Source organism: Electrona antarctica, assembly GCF_951216825.1.
Source record: "Electrona antarctica genome assembly, chromosome: 1".
In the NCBI taxonomy this organism is placed as follows: domain Eukaryota; kingdom Metazoa; phylum Chordata; class Actinopteri; order Myctophiformes; family Myctophidae; genus Electrona; species Electrona antarctica.
Genome location: NC_136806.1, coordinates 51662070 through 51676429, shown reverse-complemented (window position 1 = coordinate 51676429; position 14360 = coordinate 51662070). Strand labels below are relative to the sequence as shown.

The window sequence follows — 14360 nt, the reverse complement described above, 5'->3', positions numbered from 1 at the left end:
CACTCCTATGGTAAAGATCTGAGACGCGCCATTATAACCTTGAAGAAGAAGGCCCCGAGGTTCCCAAACATCACATAAATGAAAGAGAAATGCCATAATGGGAGCCACTGCTCTTTTAGATCTCTTGGAATTAGAACAAAAATCTTTATGGAGCTATATAGTCCAAAAAGCCTTTATTTAACCACATTAACCATCATAATAATAGGCGAAAATAAGACAAAAGATCTGGTGAAAGTGTAGATGGACATTTCCCCCGAGCCCCCCCCCACAATAAAAGACTGGATAGTACAGTAAATGATATCTATATTATGGCACTTTCTCTCTCCCACTGCAGAAGACGTTCGTAAAGTTTTGGTCTAATTGGCACGCACTCAAACAACTGAATAGAACTAGTGTGTAAGGGGGCACGGTGCCCAAATATACTCATGCCCTCATGTATACTCTCTCTCCTCTCCCACGTTGTATTCCACACTGGCAGCATTAATTGGGTACTACGCTACATATCTGGATGGCTTTGGCCCGCCTCCTCTGAGGCCCTGCCAGATGAAAGGTTCTTTTAAAGTATACATGAAGCACATATGGCTCTGACACACGGCTAAGCATCCTGGCTCATGGAAGGCCCTAGATATCCCCGAGGGAAGCTGTTAATTATTATTACACTAGCTTCCCTTGTGGCTCGTTTGAAAAAAGAGAAAGGTGGGCCGGTTAGAAGACACAGGAACACTTTACGTCAACGTATCGTGGGACCGTGTGATGTTCCACCAACGTGCTAGCGGGCCAGGAGGCCATGAGGGGGCCAGGGGGAGACAAGCATGCATCCTACAGGGACAGAGAGAGGCCTGGACAGATAAGGCCCAGTGGACCTGGATGATCAAAGACTCACGCATTTAATCTGCTGTGAAGCCGATGAAGATGAAGATGTGTACAATATACTCTGTGAGTAGTACATCATGTTGTAGTTATATATATGAAGATGAAGATGCGTACAATATACTCTGTGAGTAGTACATCATGCTGTAGTTATATATATGAAGATGAAGATGTGTACAATATACTCTGTGAGTAGTACATCATGTTGTAGTTATATATATGAAGATGAAGATGTGTACAATATACTCTGTGAGTAGTACATCATGTTGTAGTTATATATATGAAGATGAAGATGTGTACAATATACTCTGTGAGTAGTACATCATGTTGTAGTTATATATATGAAGATGAAGATGTGTACAATATACTCTGTGAGTAGTACATCATGTTGTAGTTATATATATATCGTGGCTGTCAGGCAGAAACCTCTTGTGTCCATATTTTAATGTTTTGTGTTTTCTTTTGTAAATTAACATACTTGATCGTAGTACGACGTCACACAAAATCATCTAAAGCGACGCCACCCTTCCTCCCTTTTGAGCTCATAGATCTGATACCTTTTTAACAGTTTTGGACATACTGTCCATAGATTGCATGGGTGCATAGATTGCGTGCTTTTGGTGTTTTAAGCATTATGTTATACTTTAGCTATTGAAAAATAGCAGATCTACAAGGTCGTAGCGCGGCACTAAAATCTTGAAAATGTGGCGCAAATCTTTGAATATATATTCTTTCAGAGCGAACGTTTTTAACTCAAATCTTTGCTTCTGGGAGGGTCCATGGAACAACATATTTTCAGATGGGGCTCGGCGGCCAATTACATAATATTTTTGGGGGTCCTTGACATGGAAATGTTTGAGAACGACTGACATAGAAACATAGGGCTTTTCAGAAAACTGTCATGATTTAGAAGACATTTTGTGGAATCGTTCCCAGGTCAAAATGGGTTAACAGTTTGCAGAAAAAGCACAGGAAAGTAAAGTTCAATGCAAGGTCTGCTATTAGAGGATCTAAACCCAAGAAAGCTTGTTCGCATTGGGGTCCTTCATACTCAAATCATGGAAATGTATGAGGCTTCTACCTGACAGAGACGATAGGCCTATACTATATATTTATATAAATGTATGAGGCTTCCACCTGACAGAGATGATAGGCCTATACTATATATTTATATAAATGTATGAGGCTTCCACCTGACAGAGATGATAGGCCTATACTATATATTTATATAAATGTATGAGGCTTCCACCTGACAGAGACGATAGGCCTATACTATATATTTCAGTCAGGTGGAAACCATGCACGTCCAAAAGCATAATTATTATTTTGGGGGGGAAATGTAAAAGAAGAACCTTTATTCCATAAAACTAAAAACAACATTAATATGGAGATACAAGGCTGAAAGCAGTGGCATTCTGTAGCTACAGTATAGTTCTGGAGCACATTTCCATTAAAGTATTACCTTCACTTTATAATTAAAGTATTCAAGCTCCTGCTATCATTTCTTGAGCTTTTTGCCGGGTACTATTTGTCGCTATCAATGTTTATCTGTGTGTGTGTGTGTGTGTGTGTGTGTGTGTGTGTGTGTGTGTGTGTGTCTCTCTCTGTACCATGCTTAGGGGAGAAGAGCGGTGACTTGGAGTGTGGAGGGTTCTCGGGCCTGGGGGCCACCAGCTGCACAGGGCGGACATGTTTGTCGGCCAGCTTCCTCAGACACGCCTGCCTGTTCTGGATCATGTCCTGCACTGTGGCATGCTTTTCAAACGTCTTCCCGATTTGGGCCTGGAAACAACAAGGTTACTGGATTATTCATGTGTAGCGTATAGGGTATGCGCATGCATAAAGTGAATGGCAAATCGAGTGGCAAGTCGAGTGGCAAAGTGAGTTTAGCGTAGTTTAACGTCGTTTAATGCAAGGAGCAACGTTACTGAGCATATAATATCGTTCTCACGAGAAAAATCACCTAACTCCTTTTTCTTTCATAAATCAATGCTATTGAAGTCTTGAACACCTTATTACGTCTGTGTTGGTTTACCACCTCTCTCTCCCGCTCATGCAAGTAATTGACAATATATAAAGTCACATACCAACTTTGATGAGGCAGTATTGCTTTGTTTAAAAAAAAAAGAAAAAAAAGAAAATATATATATATATATATATATATATATATATATATAATTATTATTATTTCCTGATTTTCTTTTCTTTTTAATTTCCTGAAGAATGAACATCTTGGTGGTTTCCTCTCGACAGCAGAGATTTTGTCAGTAAAAGAATGATAAAATAGTCACTGCAGCACTGATAGAGTGGATGTACTACCGTAACTAGTGTATAAAATGATTTATTTTATAATAATAATAATTGAAAAAACACGGTCCCCTCATGCATTAGGAATCGGGCGTGTCTGATAAAATGAATATCAAATATCTACATACTGAATCGAGCAACTTAAAAACTGTCTGGGTTGCACATGCACAAAAGCGTTATTTTTGTTTCTCTGTCGCGTGGAAACCTCGTATGTCCAAAACTGTTACTTTTCAGGATTCAAATTCAAAAATAGCAAACGTACAGGCTCAAAACGCTGTCGCTTCGTGACGTGTTTCAAGCTTGCGGATGTGCTACCGTACTTTCAATGCTCCTGCTACTGTACTTTCAATGCTCCTGCTACCGTACTTTCAATGCTCCTGCTACCGTACATTCAATGCTCTTGCTACCGTACATACATTGAATGCTCCTGCTACCGTACATTCAATGCTCCTGCTACCGTACTTTCAATGCTCCTGCTACCGTACTTTCAATGCTCCTGCTACCGTACTTTCAATGCTCCTGCTACCGTACATTCAATGCTCCTGCTACCGTACATTCAATGCTCTTGCTACCGTACATTCAATGCTCCTGCTACCGTACTTTCAATGCTCTTGCTACCGTACATTCAATGCTCCTGCTACCGTACATTCAATGTTCTTGCTACCGTACATTCAATGCTCCTGCTACCGTACATTCAATGCTCTTGCTACCGTACATACATTCAATGCTCCTGCTACCGTACATTCAATGCTCCTGCTACCGTACTTTCAATGCTCCTGCTACCGTACTTTCAATGCTCCTGCTACCGTACATTCAATGCTCCTGCTACCGTACATTCAATGCTTTTGTGTGACGCTGTATAGCACGATCAAGGATTGGGGCGAAAAGAAATAAAACACAAAAAGTGTGTAAAAATATAGAGATAAGAGGTTTTTGCCCAACAGCTACGATATTATACTGTAATCTGGATCAGCGTTTGATGTTGAAGTGAAAGGGAGATGTTTCCCCCTGTGGATCAGATGATGTTCATCATCGTGTTAGCAGCCTGGCAGGGGGTTATTTGGGGCAACTGCCACCCCCTAGTGTTCACGTTTAACCTTAAAATTCAGTTATTTTATGCAAATTCCAACTCTGAATTGTCTTAGCAGATTCATCTGATTTCATTGCAATCGATGCCCCTCCATTTACATGTGACACGTGTTATAATTTATTTTACTGTACGGCAACCATTCATCTTTTTTATTTTGGGAATGTCATTATAGGCGAACATTTTCAAACATTTTCTCTGTTCCATTTAGTGTGTGCAGTGGTTCTCAAACCTTTTAATGTCAAGGACCCCCATGACTCTGAGTGTACAAAATGGAACCAAGCGGACCCGTAAGCGTCTGTTTGGTTCCATTTGTACACACCCATACAGGGCCATTTGGAATTAACCCACTCAAGGACACTTTGAGACCCACTGGTGTAGCAGAGTGTTTCCAGTGAGCCAACAGGCACAATAGCAGCACCCTGACTCTGTTTGACGAGAATGGAACAGAGCCTTCATTAGTATCAGTGGTAACACCTGTGAAGGAAGTAGGGAAGGGGCCCAAGTTCTTTCCAAAATGGCGCGTGACTGTGCATAGAGCCTATCACGCCTCCGCTGCCTGGCAGGGACGTGCACACAGACATCAAAGGGGGCTCCAGACCCATGCCCTTTTACCCGTCTGTAAAAACCAACTGCCCTCTCCAGACCACGAATGCAGCATTTATAGTATGGTGAAAGAAATGCAAAATGCCACTCCTCTCCTTTCCATGCCATACCGGAAGGAAGGCAGCATTCAGGAGAATTGCTTTTTTCCCCAAAGTCTCCAGAACTTGGAACGCAGCGTTTTGCGCTGAACTATAATTTTGTTTCTACATCCATGTCGTTACACACCGCATCTACACTAGCTAAAGAGTGCAGGGTTGTGCTCCGAAAATAGCTGATCTACAAGCTCTCAACGCGTCGCGCTGCGACGCGTTGAGAGCTTGTAGATCTGCTATTTTTGTCCAGAAGTGCCCTCTTAACGGGATTTCAGCCCCTGCTGCCTCTCTCTAACACTCTCTGCACGTGCCTCCGCTGCCTGCCTGAAGGTGAATTATCTCCCGACAATGACCACCTAGCCAGATATTATCCCGCTTATTACATGGCTAACTAACATAAATTAATACATTGACCCAAAACACAACAAAAAAAGTATTCCATAAGTTTGCGCTGGCTGCGTCTGCCCAGCTGCAGGGCTGCAGCACTGTCGGAAAACAAGGAAGTGAGTTGATCAAATAGAATCCATTTTCGGGTCCTGCTTCGTCTATTTCTCGCTCAAATGTTTTCAAAAACATTTTTAAGAGCAATGTTTAGCTGTAAATTACATTGTGTGTCACTAGTGTGTGTGTTTACATGGCTGTTATGTTGGAAACGGCAGTAAATCAAGCGGGGCGCAGCTGGTGGTGCTCAGAGGGTTTGATTAGGCAGCGGTCATTATACAGCGGAGCGGTCATTATCATCACATAATTCACCGCTGAATTAAGCGATTGACCAATCAGAATCAAGCATTCAACCAAGCCATGTAATAAACAGTAATAACAGCCTACCTGCAGCTGTGTTGTGATGACAGCCTCGTGCTCCATGGCCAGGACGTCGGGCCCTGAGCTCAGCACGGAGGGTGCGTCCTCCAGAAGCCTCTCCAGGTCCCTCAGGGCGGCCTGAGCGCCCTCCTTGGACTGGAACCTGTCCACCAGCTGCTGGGCCAGCAGATACGCTCCCTGGTCACACCAGCTCTGGGCCTGGGAGGAGGTGAAGATCAGACAGACAGACAGACACCATGGATGTTATTATTATGTCCCCATCGCTATTATATTTCTTTTGCTCCCGATCCGATTCCGATCATGTGATTTTTGAGTATGTGCCGATACCGATTTCCCCCCCGATCCGATATTAATATTTGTATAGGACACGTACTTCCATATCACAATAGTACAATATCCCAAATCATAGATAATATCCAGTCTAATACGATATGGATATAAATAATATTGATACTATAGGGATGTCCCGATTCCGATTCCGTTGAAAATGACGTGATCAGACCCCAATTTTCCGATCACGTGATCACGGATCGGATCAAACCTAGTCACCATACCTGTCTGTACTCATTTAACTTTTTATTTAACATGCACAAAACATTTTCAGATGGGGAAAGCAAGCAAAAATAAATTATATATATATAGTGACGCTGTATGATAAAGTAGGGCATTAATTTACATTAACACAAAACGTTAAAAAGGTTCAAATGTTTACGCCCGACAGCGACAATACGTGCATGCCCGTTTATACGCGCAAACTTGTTGTGCACACACGTGTGTGCACACGTGTGTGCCCCCGACCCCCTGTACGTACGTACCTGTCCGAGGCACAGCAGCAGCTGGTGTGTGTGCGCGAGGCGCGCCCGCTTGGCCTTGAGCGCGGTGCTGAGCGTGTCGGAGAGGTGGCGGAGCTCGTTGCAGCGCTGCACGATGAGCGCCATGGCGTAGTGGTGGCCGGCCGCCAGCTGATGGCCATGAAGGATGATTATCTGTGCCCGGCTCATCACGTCCTGACGACGTCAGGTGGTGGAAAAAAAGTACTCAGTTGTTTTATCAGTTAAAAGTACGGAATTGAAATTGTACTTGAGTAAAAGTACAAAAGTATCGGCGTCAAAATGTACTTAAAGTAGTTAAAGTACTCATATTGCAGAATGTCCCATTTCACAAGTTCAAAATGTGTACAAAATCTATTGAAAATAGCCGATCTACAAGCTCACAATGCATCGCGTTGCGACGCATTGTGAGCTTGTAGATCGGCTATTTTCAAATGGCCGAAATGCATAGGGTTGAAGTGGTGAATGTATGTTTTCTAATCAAAATTAAAATCTCCAAAGTAACTAGTAACTAAAGTTTTCAAATAATTGTAGTGGAGTAAAAGGTACAAATTTTGGCTCTGAGATGTAAGAAGTAAAAGTACTGGAAATTGGAAATACTCAAGTAAAGTACAAATACCTCAAAATTGTACTTAAGTAAAAGTACTTTCCACCACTAAGTTACTTTCCACCACTGGTCACCGACACACGCACGCACGCACGCACGGGACCAGGGATCCCAAGCAAAATGTGTTAATAAAATCCCAAAGCCCAATCATTTAAAAGGTAGGGTAAGTTATGTTTTGGTTAATACAAAGGTTTTTTTGTTAAGAGCACTATTATAAGCACTATTTTCTGACAGTAATCATTCTTTATTCGGATCGCTAGTACCGAGTGTTTGTTCAGTAACAACAGGGGTCTCTCCTCTCCAGCTCTTCAACAGAAAATAAATGCTCAGGTATTGTAGGTAGGTGACAAAATCTCAGACAATCAGGAGAGGGTACCCATTTATCAGCGTTTTCTTTGTGTGTGCGTGTGTCCCAGTTCCAATTGTGTCTGTTCATTTCTGTATTCCGTGTTCTCCATCCTGATTCAGGATTCAAACTTTTGCTTGCCGCTCAGCTGTAGTGTGCAAGTAGGGCGTTGATTTACCAATAATGGAGACGTTTACTTTCTACCAAACAACAGCAAAATGCTAAACGTTTATTTTTTACAGGTGTGACATTAGGAACAGCAGAGTAGTCTCGCGTTACCAGACTGTTGCATCCGCGATTTCCAAACACTTCATCATACAGTCTGGGACAACGGAAGAGCTGTCATGATTATACTATAAAGCGGAAGTGGAGCCTATTTTGAAATATATTTTCGTGAACGGAAATGACAGCTTCCGTTACTCAGCTCATGGGGGCTATAGTCCCAGACTCTATATAGCATTCGGAGATTGTGGAATAGTTGTCTGGCTACACGAGACTAACAGCAGAGTAACACTGTGATCTTCTCACCTGTGCGTGTGTGTCCAGACTCTCCCACTCTCTCAGAGACTGTTCTATCTGAGCCACGGTGTCTCCCGTCGAGGACACCTCTCTCTCCTGAGCCAGCAGGCGCTCCAGACACGACTCCATCTGACCGACACAAACACACACACAGGCAGATGGACACTGGATCCATGCGCACGCATGCACGCACACGCACGCACACACGCACACACAGCAGATGTCCGGAACACTCACCTCCTTAAAGCTTTTCTCGTATTTGAGGAGCTGAAGGAACTGGTGCAGTTTTAAATGGTGCTTCTCAAAGAAGCCGTCGAAAGCGGCCTCCATGTCTCGGAGCTGAGCCAAGAGCCTGAGCAGAGACAGAGAGACACGATGCTCTGTGATCACTCACCATCACCTCAACCAGCACTTTGTGACGGTGTTGATGTTCGTCGACTAAAACTAAGACGAAAAATGGTCGTCGACTACCTTTTTTCACTGACGAAAACTAAATAAAAACTAAGCTATGATGACTAAACTAAGACTAAATATACTGACAATTTCGTCAACAAATAAAAACTAGACTAAAATGTTAGGAAGGGACTAGTGGACACGAGATCCAGTATAAGTCACTTTACAATTAGTTGCATGCTGAAAATAGCTGATCTACAAGCTCAAAACGCGTCGCGCTGCGACGTGTTGTGGGCTATCTTCAGCAAGTGTAAAAACAATCATCAAGGCCCGACAAAACACCTTATGTTCGACTAAATCAACTGTAGATTTAGTCGACTAAAACTAAATGAAAACTATTCAAGAGACTATGACTAAAACTAAAATCTGCTGCCAAAAACAACACTGCTTTGTGACATGCACCACTGATAATAAAGGCGGGGGGGGGGGTACCGGAAGTTCGATGAAATCCATGGCAGTGGATGGAGCCGGCTGGACCAGCTCATGCACAAACACTGTTTATTATGAAACATTGAGACCTTTGTCATATAATCGGTTCAAGAGTATAAAAGAAGACATATTATCACAGGTTGTTTTCCAATAACTTGCTTTTCGATGTGCACATTACATCATTGTATTGAGGCTGATCTAAACAGCGACAGGTATCATTTCTATCTCTGAGGTATCACGACTTGCGAGATTTTGTTGACGGACCGGCCAGACAGGAAACGGTGACAGTCTTGCGATACTTGGCACGTTCAGAAACTTGCTTGTGCTCTTTAGATACCTCCATAAAATTACACGGTGTAGTAGTTTACACATCGAAAAGCAACACAACAGACAATAATATGTGATATGTCTTCTTTTATATTCCTGAACCGATTATATGACAAAGGTCTCAATGTTTCATAAATAGTGTTTGTTCATGAGGGTAACAAGACAACTCACCCTTTTCCACCTCCGACGAAAAAGTGCGGACATCTCACCGCGAAAGTCTGGACATCTCACCGGACAACTCACCCCGCCATGTCAGAAAGTGAAGACAACTCACCGGGGTGAGTTGTCCAGTATACCTGCCAGTTACCACCACCTTTTTCTTTTCTTTTATTTATTTATTTATTTTTATTTTTTATTTTAGTTGTGTTTTCTCTTGTCTCTTCTCTATCGCCAGCTCCCACCTCGTGAGGGAGTCCAGACTGCTACAGGCCAGACGTTACCACTGCTCCACCTGAGCACCCCAACAAAACAAAGTCCGATATTGTAAAATGTAGGTTAGCAAATCACAGAAATAGATGCAAGAATAGTTGTGAGAGTATCAAAGCTAAAGTAACCCCCCCAGAAAGTGAGGGAGAGGTCGGAAAAGTTGATCCCCGTCATTTTTGGACAGTTTCGAACAGCGAATAAATCTATTCTAGAAAAACATTCTACAGGAATACATAGCATACTATGCTATATCGTTCTTTCTTATCTTCTTTGTAACAATCTGTGACAATTCTTTCGCCAGCTCCCACCTGATGTTGTGAGGGAGTTCCGACTGTTCCAGACTGTAGTGAATAACTGCTAGTTTGCACAAGGACTTAAGACTAGCACTTAGATCTAAGATAAACAAGTCACCTAGTGGGGTTTGGGGTTTGGTCCCGCGATGTCCTCCAAAGATAATGATGCGATCTCCCACCATGCAACAGCACGTATCATTCATTTGATATGGGCTTTTCCCCTTGCAGGGCTCAACCTTCTTCCAGGAGAAGGTCTCCGGATTGAATTTCCACAGATCATTAAGGTCCTGCTTCCAGTTGTTGCCACCAAATATGTACAGCTCTCCATTGTAGGCAAAGGCTGCATGACCCCAGCGGACTTCTGGATAAAGCCGTGCGGATGGCGTCCTCAGCCAGGTCTCTGTCTCCGTGTCAAACACTCTCATCGTAATTTTCATATCTGGGTTTGCAAATCTGCAGCCCCAGAGTACAAACATCTTTGTCTTGATTAAGGTGGCAGAGTGAAAAGAACATGCCAAAGCAGGGCCTACGCCGGTGTTAATTAAAGTCCAGACCATTGTGGTGGTGTCCATCTTGTACATGACATCATCGTATAGCCGTATAGTACTACTACTCCTGCGGCCTCCGTAGATATACATGACATTCCCCGAGGCACACGCCGAGTGGTAAAACCTTGCCTCTGGAACAGTTCCATACGTCTCAGGTCTGAACCAACTGTGGGTGTCCACATCAAATCCATAAAGAAAGTTGCAAGAAATGTCAGACCAACGGGGCGCCCCACCAATCCCACCCCAGATGTAGACAACATCTCCTATGAGCACAGCTGTGTGGCCGCCGCGTCTGGAGGGAACCTCGAGGGGACGTTCTCCTACTCCATTTGTCACCGGTGGCAGCTTTCTCCACTGCAAAGACACAGTGTTGAAGATCTTCACGCCGATATGATCCATGTTGTTTCTATCACTGTACCCGCCAAAGGAGTACACGTGGTGCCTCACTGCTACGGCACAAAGTTTGTATCTTGATGACGGTCCTTTCAGATGCACTGTGCAGTGAAACATTTCAAGGCAGCAGTGAAACCTTAGTATCAGATAGCTCAAAACTAGTGCTGGTTGTCCAAGTTAGAACCCGCCGCAGTGTGGTGACCGATTTGAACTTAACCCGGGATGCCAAAGCTTCTTACACTACAAGGCCAAATACTCCGTCTCAGTGCTGAAGGCTGTGAGGTGTCTCACAACAAGAGTAGAGTTTTCTGCTATACCAAAACCTCTTCTGATCCTTCTTATATACAGTTGTACGGGATGCGTGTCACGATGACGATGCCAGGCCGGGTATACCATATATGAGGTTTCTACATTAGTCTGATGTCAGTCGCTGTTGTCCCCATATATGGAGCTCTAGGTGAAAGCCTTCGTCTGGCAACATACCAGACGCCTATAAATCCATCTGCATTCCCTTGGGGAAGTCTGACCATAATAAACTGAGACGGGGAAAAAACAGTGACCAAGGAAATAGTGACCTGGACAGATCGAGGAAGGAGGAAATGAGATGCGAGTTGGAAACGACTGACTGGCTATTTCTTAACTCATGTGACACCCCTCATGAACTGATTGACACGTTTACATCCTATCTGTTGTTTAATGAAAGTAAAATTATGAGAACTAAATCTAGGGTGCTATCACAAGTTGACAACGGGTATTATTTATTAGGTTCCCAAGTTGCATCGTTCTCATGTAGGCCGGTGGCCGACGGGCACATACAGGTCTAGTGAAAGTAAACTGTCAAACTAAATCTGTCAAAAATATTCCCTAACTAATAATATGGTGATCTGTCTAGTGATCTGAGGGTTGCATTCGTGAGAAAAAAACGTGCTTTTAAATGTAAATATGTTGAGTTAGTTAGAAAAAAAAAGATGTGAATTAATTAATCTAAACTGAGAAAAGCAAAAATAGATTACAAAGTTGAGTACCAATACTTTTCAGGGAACGCCAAGAAAGCATGGGAAGCTCCAAATGTGATGATGGGCAGGGAAAATAAGCAAAAGCGTACCCTTCTGTCACACCCCTCTCCATCTTTTGCTAATGATCTAAATATCTTTTTCTGCCGTTGAATGAATTAATGACTTCAGTGCTGAGCGTGATAATGTGTGTATGTCCATTCCGGAGTATGTCCCTATTAAACTGAAATTGTAGCTAGCTTGTCCTGTATTAAGCCCAACTCGGCCCCTGGGCCAGATGGCCTTAGAGGTAGAATATTGAAAGGAAAATGTTAATGAACTTAAAATGTATTGTGTTGAAGCTATTCCAGTATTTGCTTGACTCTCTAACAATGCCCGATTTATGGAAAATGTATTGTATTGTGCCTCTCCCCAAGAAGCCTGGAGACACTAAAAGACTTCAGGCCCATTGCTCTTACTTCTATTTTGGGAAAATGTTTTGAAAGAGTTATAAGCAGACAAATCACAGCGATGGATTCTAACAGCTTTGATCATCTCCAATTTGCTTATAAAAGTCAGAGAGGAACTGATGATGCAACTATCAGCCTGTTTAACACCCTGTCAAAGCATCTCCAAGTCCCCTCCCACTTTGCCAGGGTCCTTTTCATTGATTTTACCTCTGCTTTCAACAGCATGCAGATACACACCCTTCTGCAGAGACTCATTGGGGTAAATGGAGGTATTATCCATCTTGTCAGAGACTTCCTCTCTGACCGTCCTCAACAGGTCCGTGTTAATGATACTCTGTCCGACATCACTGTGCTTAACATCTTATCCCCCTTACTTTTCTCCTTCTAAACAAATTAATTCCAGTTAGACCAGGATATGTTTCATTTGTTCAAATATGCGGATGATATGGCCCTGGTTGCCTTACTGAAGAAGGCGGACACAGCGGGGGAGGAAGCATACAGAGTACATGTGTCATCCCTTCAGAACTTGTGTGATAAAAGCTCCTTAGGGATCAATGTGACGAAAACAAAATAACTTGTCATTCATGAAAAGGAACCTGTGCAGTCCATTACAATTAGTGGACAAATAGTGGAGGTAGTAGACAATTTTACATATTTGGGCACATATATTGACAGCAAAATCAATTTCAGTGAAAATACTGACCAGACATGGCAATGTGGTATGGCATTGTTAAACGATTTCACTGTACAAACAATAATTCGTTCATGAGCTGGTCCAGCTAGCCGCCTCCATTCACTGGCAGGTATTTCATCGAACTTCCGGTGCGAGATTTTCCACAGAGAGCGTCATGACCATGACTTTTCCTTCTCTAAGCTTCCTTGGTGGAGGTCCTGTACCCGTGTACGGTGTACTGTGTCAGTGTGTCCCAGTCTAACTTCACGTCCCAGTGGGGTGTCCTGTACCTCTGTACTGTGTCCCAGTCTAACTACACGTCCCAGTAGGGTGTCCTGTACCTCTGTACTGTGTCCTGTACCTCTGTACTGTGTCCCAGTCTAACTACACGTCCCAGTGAGGTGTCCTGTACCTCTGTACTGTGTCCCAGTCTAACTACACGTCCCAGTGGGGTGTCCTGTACCTCTGTACTGTGTCCCAGTCTAACTACACGTCCCAGTGGGGTGTCCTGTACCTCTGTACTGTGTCCCAATCTAACTACACGTCCCAGTGGGGTGTCCTGTACCTCTGTACTGTATCCCAGTCTAACTACACGTCCCAGTGGGGTGTCCTGTACCTCTGTACTGTGTCCCAGTCTAACTACACGTCCCAGTGAGGTGTCCTGTACCTCTGTACTGTGTCCAAGTCTAACTACACGTCCCAGTGAGGTGTCCTGTACCTCTGTACTGTGTCCCAGTGGGGTGTCCTGTACCTCTGTACTGTGTCCCAGTCTAACTTCACGTCCCAGTGGGGTGTCCTGTACCTCTGTACTGTGTCCCAGTCTAACTACACGTCCCAGTGGGGTGTCCTGTACCTCTGTACTGTGTCCCAGTCTAACTACACGTCCCAGTGGGGTGTCCTGTTACCTCTGTACTGTGTCCCAGTCTAACTACACGTCCCAGTGGGGTGTCCTGTACCTCTGTACTGTGTCCCAGTCTAACTTCACGTCCCAGTGGGGTGTCCTGTACCTCTGTACTGTGTCCCAGTCTAACTTCACGTCCCAGTGGGGTGTCCTGTACCTCTGTACCGTGTACCAGTCTAACTTCACGTCCCAGTGGGGTGTCCTGTTACCTCTTTACTGTGTCCCAGTCTAACTTCACGTCCCAGTGAGGGTGTCCTGTTACCTCTGTACCGTGTCCCAGTCTAACTTCACGTCCCAGTGGGGTGTCCTGTTACCTCTGTACCGTGTCCCAGTCTAACTTCACGTCCCAGTGGGGTGTCCTGTTACCTC

At 43.8% G+C, this 14360-nt stretch overlaps 1 protein-coding gene across 1 annotated transcript in view; it reads right to left on the bottom strand.

The window, feature by feature from the left end:
• The window catches only part of mcf2a (MCF.2 cell line derived transforming sequence a), a gene marked incomplete at its 5' end in the record, with an annotated part of 66083 nt that overhangs the window by 27813 nt on the left and 23910 nt on the right, over positions 1 to 14360 (bottom strand). Inside the window, 5 exons of the mRNA XM_079509472.1 lie at positions 2481 to 2652; positions 5791 to 5982; positions 6600 to 6791; positions 8096 to 8215; positions 8324 to 8438. Coding sequence (XP_079365598.1) covers positions 2481 to 2652; positions 5791 to 5982; positions 6600 to 6791; positions 8096 to 8215; positions 8324 to 8438 — 791 coding nt within the window. The remainder of the gene's footprint in view (positions 1 to 2480; positions 2653 to 5790; positions 5983 to 6599; positions 6792 to 8095; positions 8216 to 8323; positions 8439 to 14360) is intronic.